At 39.4% G+C, this 16,104-nt stretch overlaps 1 protein-coding gene across 5 annotated transcripts in view; it reads right to left on the bottom strand.

Moving 5' to 3' along the window:
* Positions 1 to 986: 986 nt before the first annotated feature.
* SNX16 (sorting nexin 16) overlaps positions 987 to 16,104 on the bottom strand; it is a 32,774-nt gene continuing 17,656 nt past the window's right edge. For all 5 annotated transcript variants that reach the window (XM_075920460.1, XM_075920462.1, XM_075920463.1 and 2 more), the window contains 5 exons: positions 15,283 to 15,431; positions 11,596 to 11,665; positions 5,171 to 5,307; positions 3,352 to 3,471; positions 987 to 2,532 (listed from right to left, as the gene is read on the bottom strand). In XM_075920460.1, the coding sequence (XP_075776575.1) occupies positions 2,424 to 2,532; positions 3,352 to 3,471; positions 5,171 to 5,307; positions 11,596 to 11,665; positions 15,283 to 15,431 (585 nt within the window). In that variant the 3' untranslated portion in view covers positions 987 to 2,423. The remainder of the gene's footprint in view (positions 2,533 to 3,351; positions 3,472 to 5,170; positions 5,308 to 11,595; positions 11,666 to 15,282; positions 15,432 to 16,104) is intronic.

The raw sequence follows: 16,104 nt of genomic DNA, 5'->3' as shown, positions 1-16,104 counted from the left end.
TTGCCTACCCCTCTTCTACTGTACAGATTTAACCTCTCAAATCTGGGACTCTCTGGTCTGGCAACATTCATGGTCCAGCAGAACCACAGATGATGTTGGACCAAAGAGCCCCAGCCCCAGGAGGCCCTGGCAGCAGCCAGAGCACCCTGGCTCCAGGGAGCCCCAGCAGTGGCAGGAGCGTTCTAGTAGCATCGGGGCTGGCAGTAGAGCCCAGAGCAGCTACAGCAGGGAGCAGCCCAGGGAGCCCCACAGCCCAGAGGAGCTGGTGGCCTGCAGTGGAGCACTGACCTCTCCTGGTCCAGCAAACTCCTTGGCTCAGGACTGCTCAGGTCCCAAAGGTACTGGTTCAAGGAGGTCTAATCTGAACTTCAATCCTTATGGAGGGCAAACACTACAAAACAAAACCCAAAGTCTGCCACTCCTCTGGACCATCCCATTTAATTGCTTTGTAAAATGTTTGTATTTAAGCTAATATTAATTGAGTAAAGGCAGGCAGTAAATTAACATATGTGGATAATTTTAAAAGAGAGTTGTCTAAATGATCAGTAAAATTCTTTTAAAGATATGTTTTAAAATGTTTGTAATCTTAAAACCAGTACTATTTTAGTACATTTAGATGTTTTAAAAAATGCTGAACTAAGTGATGTTTGCTGGGAGTTGACAAGTTATCGAAGAGATCTGTAAGTTGTACCAGGAGTCAATAATTGTATTCAATTCTTGGGATACTTATAAGACTATCCCGGGAAGATAGTCAAACTGTTCAATCGCTTGTTATTTTATCTTCAGGAAAAGCAGGTATGTTTTCTGATATTCTGTGCAGCATCCCACATTTTTATGCAGACATTAAATTTTGGTGCAAAGATGACAGAATTCAGTCTAGAAGTTGAACAATAGTATGACATAAATAGACACTGCAGATTTGTCTTTAGGACAGATTTTTACACCTCTCTCTCAAAAAGCACTGAAAAACCTTCCACCAACAAAGCTGACGTGATGTCCATAGCTTTATTTCCCCACAAGGGTTCATTCAATTCTGCATAAAGATTATATATACAGCCTGAAAACACAAAGTTAGCTTTGAAAACTACAGCAGACACTGCATATTAACAGCATTAAACAAAGGAGCGAGTGATACAGAGAGGAACAAAGAACATTCTTCCCACTAGAAAAGCAGAAGAAAACAAGGCACTTTCAGTATGTACAGAACAGAAACAAGCTGTACTAAAGATTTCATAAAGCTGACCCACAGTACTATAGCAAACTTCTGTAGCAATGAGTAAAATACAAAAAGGCACTACTTAATCTTCCCACTCCCTGAAACTCCATTTTCTCAAAAGAAATTAGCCAATTGAACTTGGCACAAACGAGTCTTAATTATCATAAAGTGCATCACCTGGCTTAATACATTTTGAAAAATAGGCTATAGAATGTTTTTTAATAATATTCCCATGTGTACAATATATTGAAACAAAAATACATTGCAATTAGATTCACCTAATTATGAATGAAGAAAAAATATGGCTTTTTTTACACAAGTCATTCAGTTATTTTCATATAATCTACAGTATTTTTTAAAAAATCCAAGTATGCATGCATTAGCAAGATAAGAGGTAGTGTTTTGGATAAAAGGCAAAGTTATTGATTTTATTATTAAGTGGGTGTGTGACAAAGGTATAGTGGGATTTTAAAGACACGTTACTGAACAATAATCAGCTATTACAACATGCTATAATGGGGTGAACATACACAATGAGTGTGGGTTCTCATGGCTCAGTCCTTTCAGAAATGACTACATGCTTGTTTTATTAAAATATCCAATCATAATCCCATTTCATAAATCCTTTTTTGTCACTGCAAGTCTTATTTTATTGCATTAAAATTCCAGAGAAATGATTTTCATTTAGAACTTTAAAAACACAGGAGCTAATATAGTCTTATTAAACCCAGTAATGTTATGTTCATCTTTACTTCAATGAGCATTAATTAATTAATTAATATGGCTATATAAGAATGTGAAAAAATATTAAATAGATGAACACATTAAATGTATCACAGCTATAGCACCATGTGATACGTAACAGGCTAGAGTAATGTGATTGGTGACTACACATACATAGCTTTAGTCACTACACTAGCAAATCATCATGATACTCTGTGTTCAGTACTTAAGAGTCTAGGAATAGCTGAATTTAGCCCTAATTCGATTGTGTAATATATTAAATATATAAAGGCTGGATAAAACTTAAAGCAGCAATGAGCGTATTTCCTACGTCAATAATTGGTAAAGATCTGTTTGTGTAAACAATCAATGTGTGCACTCTTGCTTTTGCTGTAAATTCTTTACAGTACTGCATGCTTTTACCTACAAATAGTCTGTCCCAAGCATTATGAAACATTTGAAGGTAACGACAGCTGATGTTAGTTTATTCCTCTTCATCAGCAGTATACGCTACTTCAGCAACTTCAATTTCTGGTAAAGAGTTTTCAGTCAGTGAACCACTCCAGCACGCCTCATGAGTCTCTTTATCAGAGCTGCAACAAACAGATCAATATGTATGTCATACAGAAACCAGTTTGTTGTTCCATATTCATTTAATGCCTCCCATCTGCAAAACTTGCTAATTCTATTACCCATGGCCAAATCTACAACCTCCTATTCTCCTTATCAAACATGTTGTACAGCTGTTATTAGGGATGTTAAATATCGGTTAATTGGATACTTGAGTAACCTCATGAATTTTTATTGGTTAGTTGACTATTCTATAGTCCCTGGGGATAGGGCCAGAAGCCAGCACGCTTACTCCTGAGAGGCCCCCCTGCCACTCCGCACTGCTGCTTCTGTATCAGAGGCAGCAGCATGGGGTGCCAGGCAGGAACTAGTCTCTGAGGGAAGCCAGTTTAAAAACCAGCTACTCTCATGGACTGGCTGCCTGTTGCCCCATGACACAGAGGCAGCAGCATGGGGTGGCAGCAGTCCCTGTTCAGGGGTGGGTCTGAGCTCCCAGACCTGGCACAGGTCAGAACTGAGCCAGGCTGTCTGCCCGCCTCCTAATACACTTTAAATGCAGAGCCACAGTGGGGGTAGGTTCTGGACGCAGCGCAAGCCAGGAATGAGCTGGGCTGCTGGCCAATCTGCTAAAAAAATTACTGACAAGGGAGAGAGAGGGAGGGAAATGAGTATAGTAGTCTATAGCATTAACCTATAAGTTTTTGCTTATTGGTTAATCGACTTCACTATTACATCCCTAGTTATCTTGAAGTAAACAGTTTTGTGCTACGAAGATAAGTAGTAGGTTTATAAAGTCAAGTACTTTAAAATACATTAAGTTAAAAAAAAAAAGTTGCACTTACCAGCTGTCATCTCCCAAGGCACCCTGATCTGCTTCTACTGCGGAAGACTCCACCTCGCCACTGCACTCACTTTCTTCTCCTGACATTCTACGTGTTTGCCCTTTTCCTAAAGACAAATCCCTACAGCAAATTAAAGACACACATTTATGTAGAATACGCTATATTTATAATCAAAATATCCAGTAGTGAATCAGCATTTGAAGAGCCATTAAAATTTCATTTTAAATTGGACATCTTATTTAGAAACAACTATCATTTCCTATATTTACCCTTCCTTTTTTTTCTTTTATTAGAAAGTTCCATAGTTTATACAGGACCTTTGTGTTTGAGCTGCTTATTCCTCACTTGAATCTAATTCTCTGTCTTTCAAATCACAAACTGACTCTGATGTCCCAAACAGAGGGCTGCGATTTCAGGTAAGAGATTAGCAGCAAATGCAGATTCATGTTTAACAATATTTCTCAGGTTCTAAGGCCAGAAGGAACCATTTGTGATAATCTAGTCCGACGTCCTATACAACATTGACAATTTTCTATGGCCTTTGATGGAAAACAAGCAGTACTAGTGCATTTAACACTCAGCTCTTTTCACAAGTTTACCTAAGCAGGATGGTGTTCTATTAACAATGAAACACAGAAAGGTTAATGGGTCCTTCCTACAGCATAGTGGGTCAAAAGTTACTAGGTCAGTGGCAAGTTCCTGGACTAGAGGTCTTGGATAAAAATGGAAAGATATATTTGACACTTAACTATAACATGAATAAAGTACAAAGCTGCGAATTTTTTTACATTATTCAGTGATTCCCTTCTCATTCTTCTCTGTACCTCTAATTTATTCTTTTCCTGTCCAAAGAAACATCTCCTCCAATCCCTTCCCTTATTTAAAAAGAAAAAGTAACTTCTTTCAAAGTAGAGTGTTATAAAAAGAAGACACTGCAGTTGGATGGGAACTATTTAAAATGTGTTTGAAAACAATCTTACTACAGTTTATTTTAAGATTGGTTGAAATTTAAACTATAGAACGCATAATATTTATCTTTGTTTATTGTGACTGATGGCTTAAGTTTTCCTAATTTTGTTTTGTTTTGTAATAGCTGTAGTAAGAGTTCCTCAAACAACTTTCTTATCATGCTAATGACTAAGTTCATGCAGCCAACATCCTATCTATTGTTTTAGTGAACTTGTATATGCCATAGTACACATCCCTAGAGCTATTAAAAGTTTCTAACATAGCTCTGAGGACTCATTCCCTTCCACATAAAATTCCAGAATGATGGACTCAGCAGGTCCTATGGAACTCTCAGTAATTCAACATCACCCCAGGTCTGTGGCACACTTTAGTAGATATTCACCAGAAAATTTTATAATGAAGCTCTTCTACTTTTTCTTTGATTTAAAGAGCTTTGAAACAGCACCACAAATTGTCTGCCTACTGCAGCACACCAAACACCTCAGAGCAACCAAGTTAAAACTGTAAACACACAGGAAATACAAGAAATAAAACCACATTCTAAAGCAAATCCGACATACTAATTGTTCTGGTCCTCACCTCTGGGAAGGGACTCCATATACACCCAGGACTGCAGAGGCCAAGGTAAGACTGTACTAAACAATCTTACATGTTCTCTCTCCTCTTAGAGGAGGTGGAACAGTACGATTGACAAAACAATTTAAAAACCAAACAGGACTCCTCTTTGGCGAGCCCATCAATATCTGCGTTATTTAAAACATTGGCTTCTTCACAGTCAGTTCACTGATTTATCTCGATAGCTATTAACTTCAGTCTGTAAAATTCTGAAAATAGTAAAGCCACAATATACCTAATTCTCTTCTCTATAGTCTCTATATGAAGTTGTTTTTCATTTAATAATTTCTTCAGTGAGTCCACTTCCCTTTGTTTTTCAAGAAGTTCTTTTTGGAGACGGTAATTAGTTTCCTCCAGTGTTTCACAAAAAGCCTAAAAGAAAATTTCAAGGTTAGTTGCCAGTAACTCCAGTTGAGTGTATGACTTCTTTTTAAAAATGTATAATAAGTACTGATCCCCTGAAGAGTTATCTAATGAGTTTTAAAAGTTGAACTTTTGTCTTTAATAAGGAGATGTAACTTGACTTTGAACCAATTTTTACACCACATCACAACAAAATAATTTTGCCACATCACACCACTGACATTCATGTAGCAAGTTGCAAAATAAACACAGGATTGACAAAGTAGGCCTCCATACTGCAAGGTAATCCTTGAATGTATACCCTACTGAATTCTGCAGTGAACTCTCTCCAATTTTAATGTATAGGGCTAAAATACACTGCACTATATCCATGTAGTGCAGGATATGTACAAGTCTTGGCATCTAGCCTACTGTTCTATTACTGTTAGCAATAAGCCTGCCACCAGTAATGAGCACTTTTGCTTTAATAATATATGTCTTCACTAAATAATGAACCCATCCAGTTCACCAAGAGGTGAACTTTTTGGTTTAATAATACATGCAGTTAACCCATAGATTCACTGGACTTACTAAATGTGAACATTTTAGACAAGGCTATGCCCTATTAATGTCAAAAGTAATACAGTTCATATTAGTAAAGTTACTGCTATGGTACAGTAAGATAATGTCAGCACTTCTATTGTTTTATTGTTTGTATTCTATTATTTTTCACAGGTTTAAAAGTCACCTTTAAAATGTGTTTTGGAAAGATAATGTATTTTACTTCAAAATATGAGTCCATTGCTTATTAACAATTAAATTGGTTGCAATATTTACAGTTATAGATTCGAAAAAACCCACAAGGTAACCCCAGTTCAGGAGACATTTCTGTACATGAAAAGATAACTTTTTTCATTACTTTATGGTTTAAAACTTAATTAATCTTATTGGCTATTTTATGATACAGGGGTCGGCAACCTTTGGCTCTTGGTCTGTCAGGATAATCCACTGGTGGGTCACAATACATTTTTCTGAGGCTGACAGTCTGCAGGGCCACTTCTGCCCACCCCCACGCTCCCAGTGGCTGCAGTTCACTGTTCCCAATGAATGGGAACTTCTGGAAGCACTGTGGGGCATAGGGACATGCTGTTTGTCACATCCAGCAGCTCCTATTGGCTCAGAGCAGTGTACCACAGCCACAGAGAGTTGTCGGGGGCTGTGCCAGCTCACTATCACTGTCAGCAAACTGTCTTGAGGCCCACCAGTGGATTATACTGGCAGGGCAAGAGCCAAAGTCTGCCAACCTCCGATAAAGTAAATTAATCTTAATTTACCTAGGCCATTAGAAACACATTGCCAGACTAGTAGTAGTTTTATGCATACATGTTATGAGCAGGAATAGTCTTTCAGGAAACACATGACACCCCAATCAATCATTCACAATGAACATTTTCCGTGAACTTATAGCAATCACTCCAATTAACCAGGCATTCCATTTCAGGAAGCCAATTATGTGGAGTATTCAGGATTTAGGGATTGGTCATTTTTCGGCCTGTCCATTAATTGTAGTTAACACATGTAATTAATGCAAAACATTAATCATGATTAAAACTTAATCAGTTTTAATCACACAAACTACCAACTGAAATATATTAAATATTTTTGAATGTTTTTCTATATTTTCAAATATATCAATTTCAATTACAACACAGAATACAAAAGTGTGCAGTGCTCACATTTTTATTACAAACATTTGCACTGTAAAAATGATAAACAGTATGAACCAAATTGAAAAATACAAGTACCGTAGTGTAAACTCTTTAATGTAAAAGTGCAACTTACAAATATAGGGGTTTTTTTTTTTGGTTACACAACTGCACTCCTACCCCATTACTAAAGGATGTAAGTTTTTACATATTTGTGGGAGATAATACTGATCGCTTCTTATTTGCAACTAGCAGATTTACCTGGTGTTGCTCAGGTCCATAACTCATTTAAGGAAAAAAAAAAAAGGAAAGGAAAGGAAAATGTACAAGCCTTATTTAAGTTAACTGTATTTTTCAAAAATAGTGCTAGTTTTATGATGGTAATTTTTTCAGATTTCTTAAAAAGGGATTGTTAAAATTTAATTTTTTTTAGTAATTCGTTTTAAATGGGAATTCCATCAAGTGTATTTTTGTCTTTATCCCTATAAACTCTTATAATCCACTATGTTTTAACAATTTGGTTTCCAATAACATTTTCTTCTAGTTTTCAAACCTTCAGTATTGATTTAGCGGTGTCAAAACAGAGCACTATCCACATTTCTCCATTATCTCTTTACTCTAACGTTTAGAGAGAAGCAATGCTAGTCCAGGTTCATCCTATTTTTCTGGCTCATCTTGGTTCAGTCTCTTTCAGTATTCAGTCAGTTATTTCAATTCTGAAGACTGTACTCACTTTAGTTATTGTCTGTTTTCTATTTGGTTTTATGAGAAGCAATCCCATTCCAAGCACTTAACATTTTCCTTGCACAAACAGTTACATTGCTTTAAGTCAGCATTTCCCAAACTATGGGAAAAAAATACCGGGCCTTAGCATGGCTGCCAGGGTTTTCCGGGCTCCCGGACTGTCCGTGCAGCGCTGGGTTCCCCAAGCCCTCAGCTGGGCTGGGCGGATGCAGCCGTATGTTTCAGGCTCCTGGCAGAGGTATAGTGAGGGTTACCAGGTGAGCTCTTATTGTTGGCAGTGAAGGGGGGAGGAGGGGTTGGATATGGGCCACAGGGAAGCAGGGTCGGGGCAGTGGAGGTGCCCGGGGGAGATAGGGAGGGGAACCGGCCGGCGGAAGCAGGGCTGGCCAGGAGAGATCGCGGGGGTGGGAACTGGATGGCGGGGGCAGTGAAGCTGGTGGGGGAGATCGTGAGGCAGGGCTGGCCAGGGGAGGGGGGGAAAGGGGGCAGTGGGGCTGGCCAGAGGAGATCACGGGGGTGACTGGCTGGCAGAAGCAGGGCTGGCCAGGGGGCGGGAGCAGTGGGGCTGGCCAGGGGAGATCGCGCGGGGGGAAGAACTGGCTGACAGAAGCAGGGCTGGCAGGGGGGGTGGGAACAGTGGGGCTAGCCAGGGGAGATTGCGGGGGTGGAAACTGGCTCACGGGGGCAGTGAGGCTGGCTGGGGAACTGGCCAGCAGAAGTAGGGCTGGCAGGGGGGAGGGGCAGTGAGTCTGGCCAGGGCAGATCGCGCGTGGGGGAGGGGGGGAGACCAGCTGGCAGAAGCAGAGCTAGCTGGGGGGGGGGGGGGGGGCGGGAGCAGTGGGGCTGGGCCAGGGGAGATCGCGGGGGGGGGGAAGGGGGGGGGGAGAACCAGCTAGAGAGGGCAGCAGGGCTTGCCAGGAGAGATTGGGAGAGAATCGGCTGGCGGGGACAGCCGGGCTGGCTGGGGGAGGGGGGAAAAAAGAGAATCGGCCAGCGGTGAGCAGGACAGTTCAGGGCACAAGCAGATCCTAAATAAAAATGTAAAAGCAGTGCCTTTTAAATATTCCCACTGCTGACAGTGAGGTTTAAAGGCACTACAATGTGTCAGAATGGAGAGAACCTGGTGCACTCACCATCCGGAATGAGAATATGGATAAAAAAATTCCAAAGATGGTGTCAGCTTTCTGAAAATAAATGAGCCCCTTCTCAATACATGATGTGGTGGTGCAGGGTTTTACTGGATTACAGCCCATTTTTCCAATCCATATTCCCTTAACTTGCTGGTAAGAATATTGTGGGTAGCCGTATCAAAAGATTTGCTAAAGCTGTGTCTGGGGGCTTTGGAAGGACCAAAAACATCATATTTGCATATTTATAATTTGTTTAATGAATATGCAAATATATGTTACCGGTCCTCCGAAAGCTCGTGAATGGATTTACTGGTCCCCGTGTCAAAAAGTTTGAGAACCCCTGCTTTAAGTTATGATCAGAAAGAAGCTGTATACTGAATTTAGCACTCCTAGCTCTTACCATTTAGGAATTCTTGATCAAGCTAAAATCTCTAAAATATATAGTAGATGTCATCTGAAAGGAAGAATAGGTGTTTCCATGTAACTTTTGCAGATGTCATTGCAAGGTATTTACATGCCACATACTGAATATTCATATGCCCCCTTATTGCTTTAACTACCATTCCAGAAGACATACTTCCATGATCATTGGTGGGGGGAGGGATAGCTCAGGGTACGTCTACACTGCATCCCTAGTTCAAACTAGGGATGCAAATGGAGACAATCGAAGTAGTTAATGAAGCGGGGATTTAAATATCCCGCGCTCCATTAACATGATCTCGCCAGCGCGCTAGTTCGAATCACAGCTGATTCGAACCAGGAAGTGCGCGCCGGGACGCGTTAGTTCGGACTAAAGCCCTTAGTCCAAACTAATGTTACTCCTCAAAAAATGAGAGAAATGGTCAGAACTTGGGTGCTAAGTTTTTTCAGGTGGTAAAAAATTTGGCCTAAATAATTGCATCTACATTTAAGATTCCACCAGCATTAGTATGAATTAATTTGAACTAGTGAGATTATTTTTAAATTTCCCAATTCAGATATAGCTTTGAACAGCTATGACTCAAATTGTTTATGACTTTACAGAGGTAAACCATCACTTCAGACTGCATCCAGAAACAAACTGGCAGAATAAGTTATAAAGCATCATGATATTGTGCTTCTCCAAAAAACACTGCTGAAGAGTCCAATGAATGGAAATGCAAGCAGGGAAGACTGCTGCCACAACAGACTGCTCAATCTGAGTCAGTTATTTTATCAGTAAAGTAACTCAGCATGCAATTCTCTTACTGAATTTAAACAGCCTGGACTAACTATCTGCTTACCACTTGGAATACTCCTGCAATAATTTTGTCCTGTAGCTGGTCTTACTCTAAGCTGGACCTTTGCCATCAGCACTTCAGTTATCTTCCTGCCCATTTCACCTGTGCCAACAACTAGTGACTTACTGAAGCAACTTCTGCCAACAAAATTGGGGAAAAAGTATATTTAGGGATCACTGTATCAATTAAGGATGTTAGATATTGTGTATTTTAGTAATAGTGTAGCTACAACAATTTGTATAATTTATATCAGAGGCCGCAGGGCAGCAGCAGCCCCTGTCCACAGAGGATCCAAGCTCCCCGTGGACAGAGGCTGCTCTAGTATCTGATGGAGCAGCCTCTGTCCACAGCAAACCTGGGCCTGCCATGGAGATGCTGCTTTGCAGCAGCAGTCCCTGTTTACAGGGGACCCAAGTGCCCTGTGGACAGAGGCTGCCCCAGCATCCCGCCTGCCCCCCTCCCGCACTGCTGTCTCTGTATCAGAGTGCTGGGGTGGATGGATGCGCTGGTTCCCGCCTGCCCCATCCCCGTTGCCTCTGTGGGAGGCAGCAAGAAGGGGGCAAAGATGGCTCCCCACGCGTATGGGCTCCTGCCTGCTCTCCCCTCCCCTGCACTGAGGTAGCAGCATGGGGGGTGGTGATGCAGGCAGCTCTGTGAGATCTGGTGCTCCCACCTGCCCCTTCAGGCAACAGGGGGTGGGGGAAGGCGACACTGTGGGAACTAGCACGAGCAGGAAGCCAGCTCAAAGTCAGCTCTCCATGACCATCAGCTCCCACCTCTCCCCACCTGCTGCCTCCAATATAGAGACAAGAGGGTGTGTGTATGTGTTTATGTTTAGTTTGGATTAACTGATAAACGTAGGTTTACCAGTTAATTGTTTATAGGTGTATATACTAACATCCCTAGTATCAAGAAAGCAGGAAAAAAGATTATTAATAGGCCCAGATCATCAAAAAATAGTTAGCCAGTTTTAGAATTAAGCACAAACATTGAGGGCATGTCTACACAACGAAGATCAACCCTCCAGAGGTTGATTTTCTAGTGCTTGATTTAGCGCGTCTAGTATAGACCCCCCAAATTGAACTCTGAGGGCAACCCCCACTGGCATTTCATACTCCTCGATCTGAGAGAATGAGGGAACCCAACGGGAGCTTATGCTTCCATCAGACTCCAGCACTGTAGACTCTGCGGAAGCTCGGCTTAAGATAAGCCGAATCTAGCTACGCATTTGGCATAGCTGGATGGTGTACCTTAAGCTGAACTGCCTGGTCTAGTGTAGACCTAGGCTTGCTGTTTTCTGACTAAGAATGAGTGAAAGTCTACCCCAGCTACCCAGGAAAAAGGCTAGATGTGAAACAAAAATGTTGTTGAAATATTCTGCTCTATTTTGCTAGTAGTTTATAATACTCTAAAAACAAACATGATTATTGTTCTGGATTTACTATTTGTTTTTGTCACATGATGTTATATAGCACTTACCCTGCTCTCTTCGAGGCTATCAAATGGACCTGGTGGATCATCCAAACAAAGAAACTCTCTCACTGCAAGGCTTCACCACCCCAAAAAAAAAAAAAAAAAAAAATAGCATACATTGAGCTGAAGTGTAAAAGAAACTTGCAACAACATCTAAAGATGAAGACAGCTGACAGGTTTCTGCAAGGGACTAATGATTTTGTTCATTAAAGGAATCAATCTTTTTCTATTATTCCTGACAATGTACATGAGTGTACATAGTATTCTTTTTATGCCACGTTTATTTGTTTAGCCAGTAACAGTACTATTCATTTCTCATAAGATTTTGCATCCATGCATATTATATATAAAATCCATAATATATCTGTATCTAGATCTAGATCTAGATCTACACACACACACACACACACACGGGAGTTTGTAATTTCTCTAAAACTCAGAAATCCTTATTTTAATCTACAATTTGTCAAGTTACTTTCCAGGTACCTTAAATATTTAACAATAAAGTTCTCCTACTTTTTAAATATTAAAAGGTGACCTAAGATCACAATAGTACTATGTAGTAAATGCTAGAACCTATACATAGGGTTCTACATAAACACAAGGGTATACCAAGATGGGTCTATTTGCATGATCCCAATCCATTAATCCATATACATAAAAAAAAAAAAATGACTGAATTAGGTGTTGCATGGATGAATTACATGTGAGTGGGTTGTATTGCGTCATTACTAAAACCTGTATTTTGTACTTGATTCTAATTTGCTAAAAAAAATTACAGTAGAAAACACAGGATAGACACAGCAAGGAATCAATATGACCTATTGTAAATAGAAGTATATATTTAGCAGACTGAGTACTTAGATGTAATTATTATGCTTTTTGGTTATCTTGTTTCCAACACAATATGAGCTTTGCAGTATTGGTCACATTATTCTAATCCCACATTTTGTAATGTAATAGAATTACTACCAAAATAATGTTGAAACTATATGGTTTTAAATACATTTAAACTGTGTGAAATCAAAGGTAAAGATATTAGAGGACAATGGTGAGCAGCAGTACTTCTGTGTAATAATTTTTCCGTGTTATCCATACGCAAACTCATTCAACACAGCTCTCATAAAAAAAAAAAAAAAAAAAGACTATTTCAAGCTATTGACTGTAGAACCAGGTAAAGATGGTCAGCTTTTTAAATGGTCAACTAAACAAATTGACACCTTGCTCTAATGTTTTTCAAGAAAGCCCAACTTGGCAACTTTCTAAGTTTGAGTAACTATTTTTACATGTGAAAAGTGTTGGATTGTTTTTTCCCCCTCTAGATATAATACACTAATAGATCGCTCTGTAATTCAATTTATCATGGCTGGAGCAAATCTAAAATTAGCAGTTGGATTAGAACTAGCCTCAATACATAGGATTACAGAGTGATTTGAAGTACTATATAAATAGTTAAGCCTCAAAATTCTTAGGAAAACCTATTTTAATTGCAGAAAACCTTTGGTCTGACCCAGTATGGCAGTTCTTATATAAAACTGAAAAAGATAGGTTGCACTGGTCATAATTTGAATAGGAAGGAAGTCTGAAAAGTCCTATAATGGAAGTCTGGATGCATTCTTAACTTCAGAGTCAATACTGCGCCTCTAATGTGGTCTCAAACCTCCACTTAATCTATACAGTAGCCAACGGATTTCCAAGACACGAATTGTTTAGGGTAATGTAAGGGGTAGTGCTGCCTATTGTGATAAAAGAAATGGAGTGACTGGGGCAAGTGGAAATTTAAACTTAAAATTAATGTTGCCAATATTTAGAGAGGGCAGTCTCAAGAGGGGTCATTCAAAAGTGAGTTGAAAAAACTTTCAGGAAAAGTTTACAAAAGCAGGGGATCTTGTACATTTCAAAGGAGGAATGTGGAAGTGCCTATCGACTAGTCAATTAACTGCATTTTAACATCCTTAGCTCTGTCCTATTAAAGACTGGATTTCTATTCCTGTCTGATGCGATCTTGCACAATTTTTCAGTTATCCTACATATAAAAAATGTGTGAATAATAATTACACATTTGAAAGGGGCATGCAACAAACTCAGCTAATATAGGTGGTGAAATATACAAAAACATTAACAGCAGTCAGTGCAAGACATGAGACAACTCAGTGTCTCTTGGCTTCAGATACATTCCACTACACTATTAGATATTCTGTTGTAGAACAGATCTCTCTCTAAGATGCATGACCGACCAGTTAAATATAAGAGTCACAGAGATGTGAGGCCCTTACTAGATCTACAGATGCATGGCAGGAGAGTAAGGGCTTGTCTACACAAGAATGTTATACTGCCATAACCAGGGCTTGACAAACTCCGGCGAGAGCTACTCGCTCGCCCTGCACCACATGCGACATGCTGGTGAATGGGGCGCACGGAGCGACTGGCTGAAATCTACTCTCCATGGGCAAGAAGATTCAGCGGTTTGTCAAGCCTTGGCCATAACTATACTAGTATATAGTTTTATTAATACAACACCCAGAGTTTAGACTGTTACACCAATATTGAGGGGTTTTCTACAGATACAGCTGTTCCTAAATGGTAAGTGGAGTAATTATACCAGTATAACTCCAGGAATAGTAGAACTTTCCCTGGTGTAACTATTTTGTTAGAGGCAAACAAAACTGTAAGGACAATTCTAAAACACATGACACACACACACGACACACACACACACTTTAAAGACAGAGATGTACAACTTGACCAAGTAACAATTGTCAGAATCATAACTACATTTCTTAACTTTACTTCATATAGAAAACAATACTTTTACTAAACAGTTTTGTATTCAATTTCTTCGTGATGGCAGCGGTTGAAAAAAAGAGAATGTAACTGTTTAATCCCAGAATGTATAGTATACTACAGTGTACAAAATTTGATTGCAGACTGAGCTGACCAGCAGAAAAACCTATTTTATTCAGGTTCTTGTGATGCAGCCATTATGATGGCCAATTTAAATACTTGGTCTCCACTGCTTTACAATCTGAGTACTACCCAACTATTTAAAAGAAATAACAAGTCTTACTTCCCAACTTGATGAACAGCTTGATTAGTGTAACATTCCCTCCCATGTACAGGGTCTATGTAGGAAGAACTTAACGGAGGAAAAATGAAGCTTAAAAAGGTTTTGCACTTAGCTCTGAAAGTGGGAAGGGCCATGAGTAGTCTCATATCAGCGGGACTCTTGAAATTTGTATTGTATTATGGAAAACCAGAATATAGAAATACTTGTGTTGTTATATCACTGCTAAAACTAACTTGCATAGTGACAGTGTTATATAGTATAAACACCTCACATCTATTCACATGGAGAAAAGTGATTTGTAGAGTGGCAGCATAGGATCTTAAAACTGTGAAAGCTTAACACCATCTCATTCAAATATAAATTAAAAGTCATATTAATTCTATATTCAGCACAAAGAAATAATCCCTGAATAAACATGCTTTGGTATTTGTTTTACCTTTACATTTAAAAAATGCGTAGTTTTTAATTAACCATATAAGATACAATATACCATAATTTCCTCTTTGGCTTACTGCAGAGCACAAGCCACCACATTGCCAACAAAATTCTATACCATATTGCTTATCTGAGCCTAGAGTGGCCAACTCCAGGTGTTAGTTGTATAACGAAAAAAGTGACACACGTACCAGTTAGCAATGTCTTTGTGAGCTACTAAATTCTGCAAGAATGCTTGTAGTCCCAACTGTCGATCTTCCAAGAAGTCAGGATTATAGTTATCCTTAAACCAGCGCTTTGGAGGAAGAGCCAATCGAAAGCCTGGAAACATATCTTTTAACTGAAAGAGAAACCAAAGGCAAATGAAGGAAGACTACAAATAAAGTACGTACTGAAATACTCAATTAGATAAACCACTAAGCAGCTCCCCTCCTTTTAGGATCAGAAATTCCCTTCCACCTCCATTGACTTAAGTACCATGAATATTTGGCATGCATAAAATGACTAATCCACATTATCGTGTAAAGTTCTAATCACAGCTTTGTCATTCATTGTTTGGCCCTGGACAATCAACTGACTTGTCTTCTCATCCTTCAGATGGAAAAATGGAGGAGGTACTCACCTCACTAGTGTGTTCTGATGCTTTATAATTCATAATGGTATAAAAATTAAAGTACTATATAAATGAGTAGTATTACAGAGTCAAACAGTTGCATACAGTTTGTAAAGCACATTAGGATTCTTTGGGATGTATAAAAGTATAAAAGCCATTACAAATCCAGAGGAATGCAAGTCACCCTTTTTTTGGGTCAGCCAACTGAAATCCGTTTTGAGGCACTTCGGGCATAGAGCATTCATATTTCAAGATACACAGATACAGCAAAAATCCCAGTGCAAAATATTTTGTGGCATATAATACAGCAATGAACTGTTTTTGAAGAGTCAGAAATACCTATACATTTTATATATTTTACCAGAATATAAAAAGTAAGTGTGAAAATTAACAGAAGTTC

Source organism: Pelodiscus sinensis, chromosome 2, assembly GCF_049634645.1.
Source record: "Pelodiscus sinensis isolate JC-2024 chromosome 2, ASM4963464v1, whole genome shotgun sequence".
NCBI classification, from domain to species: domain Eukaryota; kingdom Metazoa; phylum Chordata; order Testudines; family Trionychidae; genus Pelodiscus; species Pelodiscus sinensis.
The sequence above is the reverse complement of the archived record's forward strand: the minus strand, read 5'-3'. Positions and strand labels throughout refer to the sequence as shown.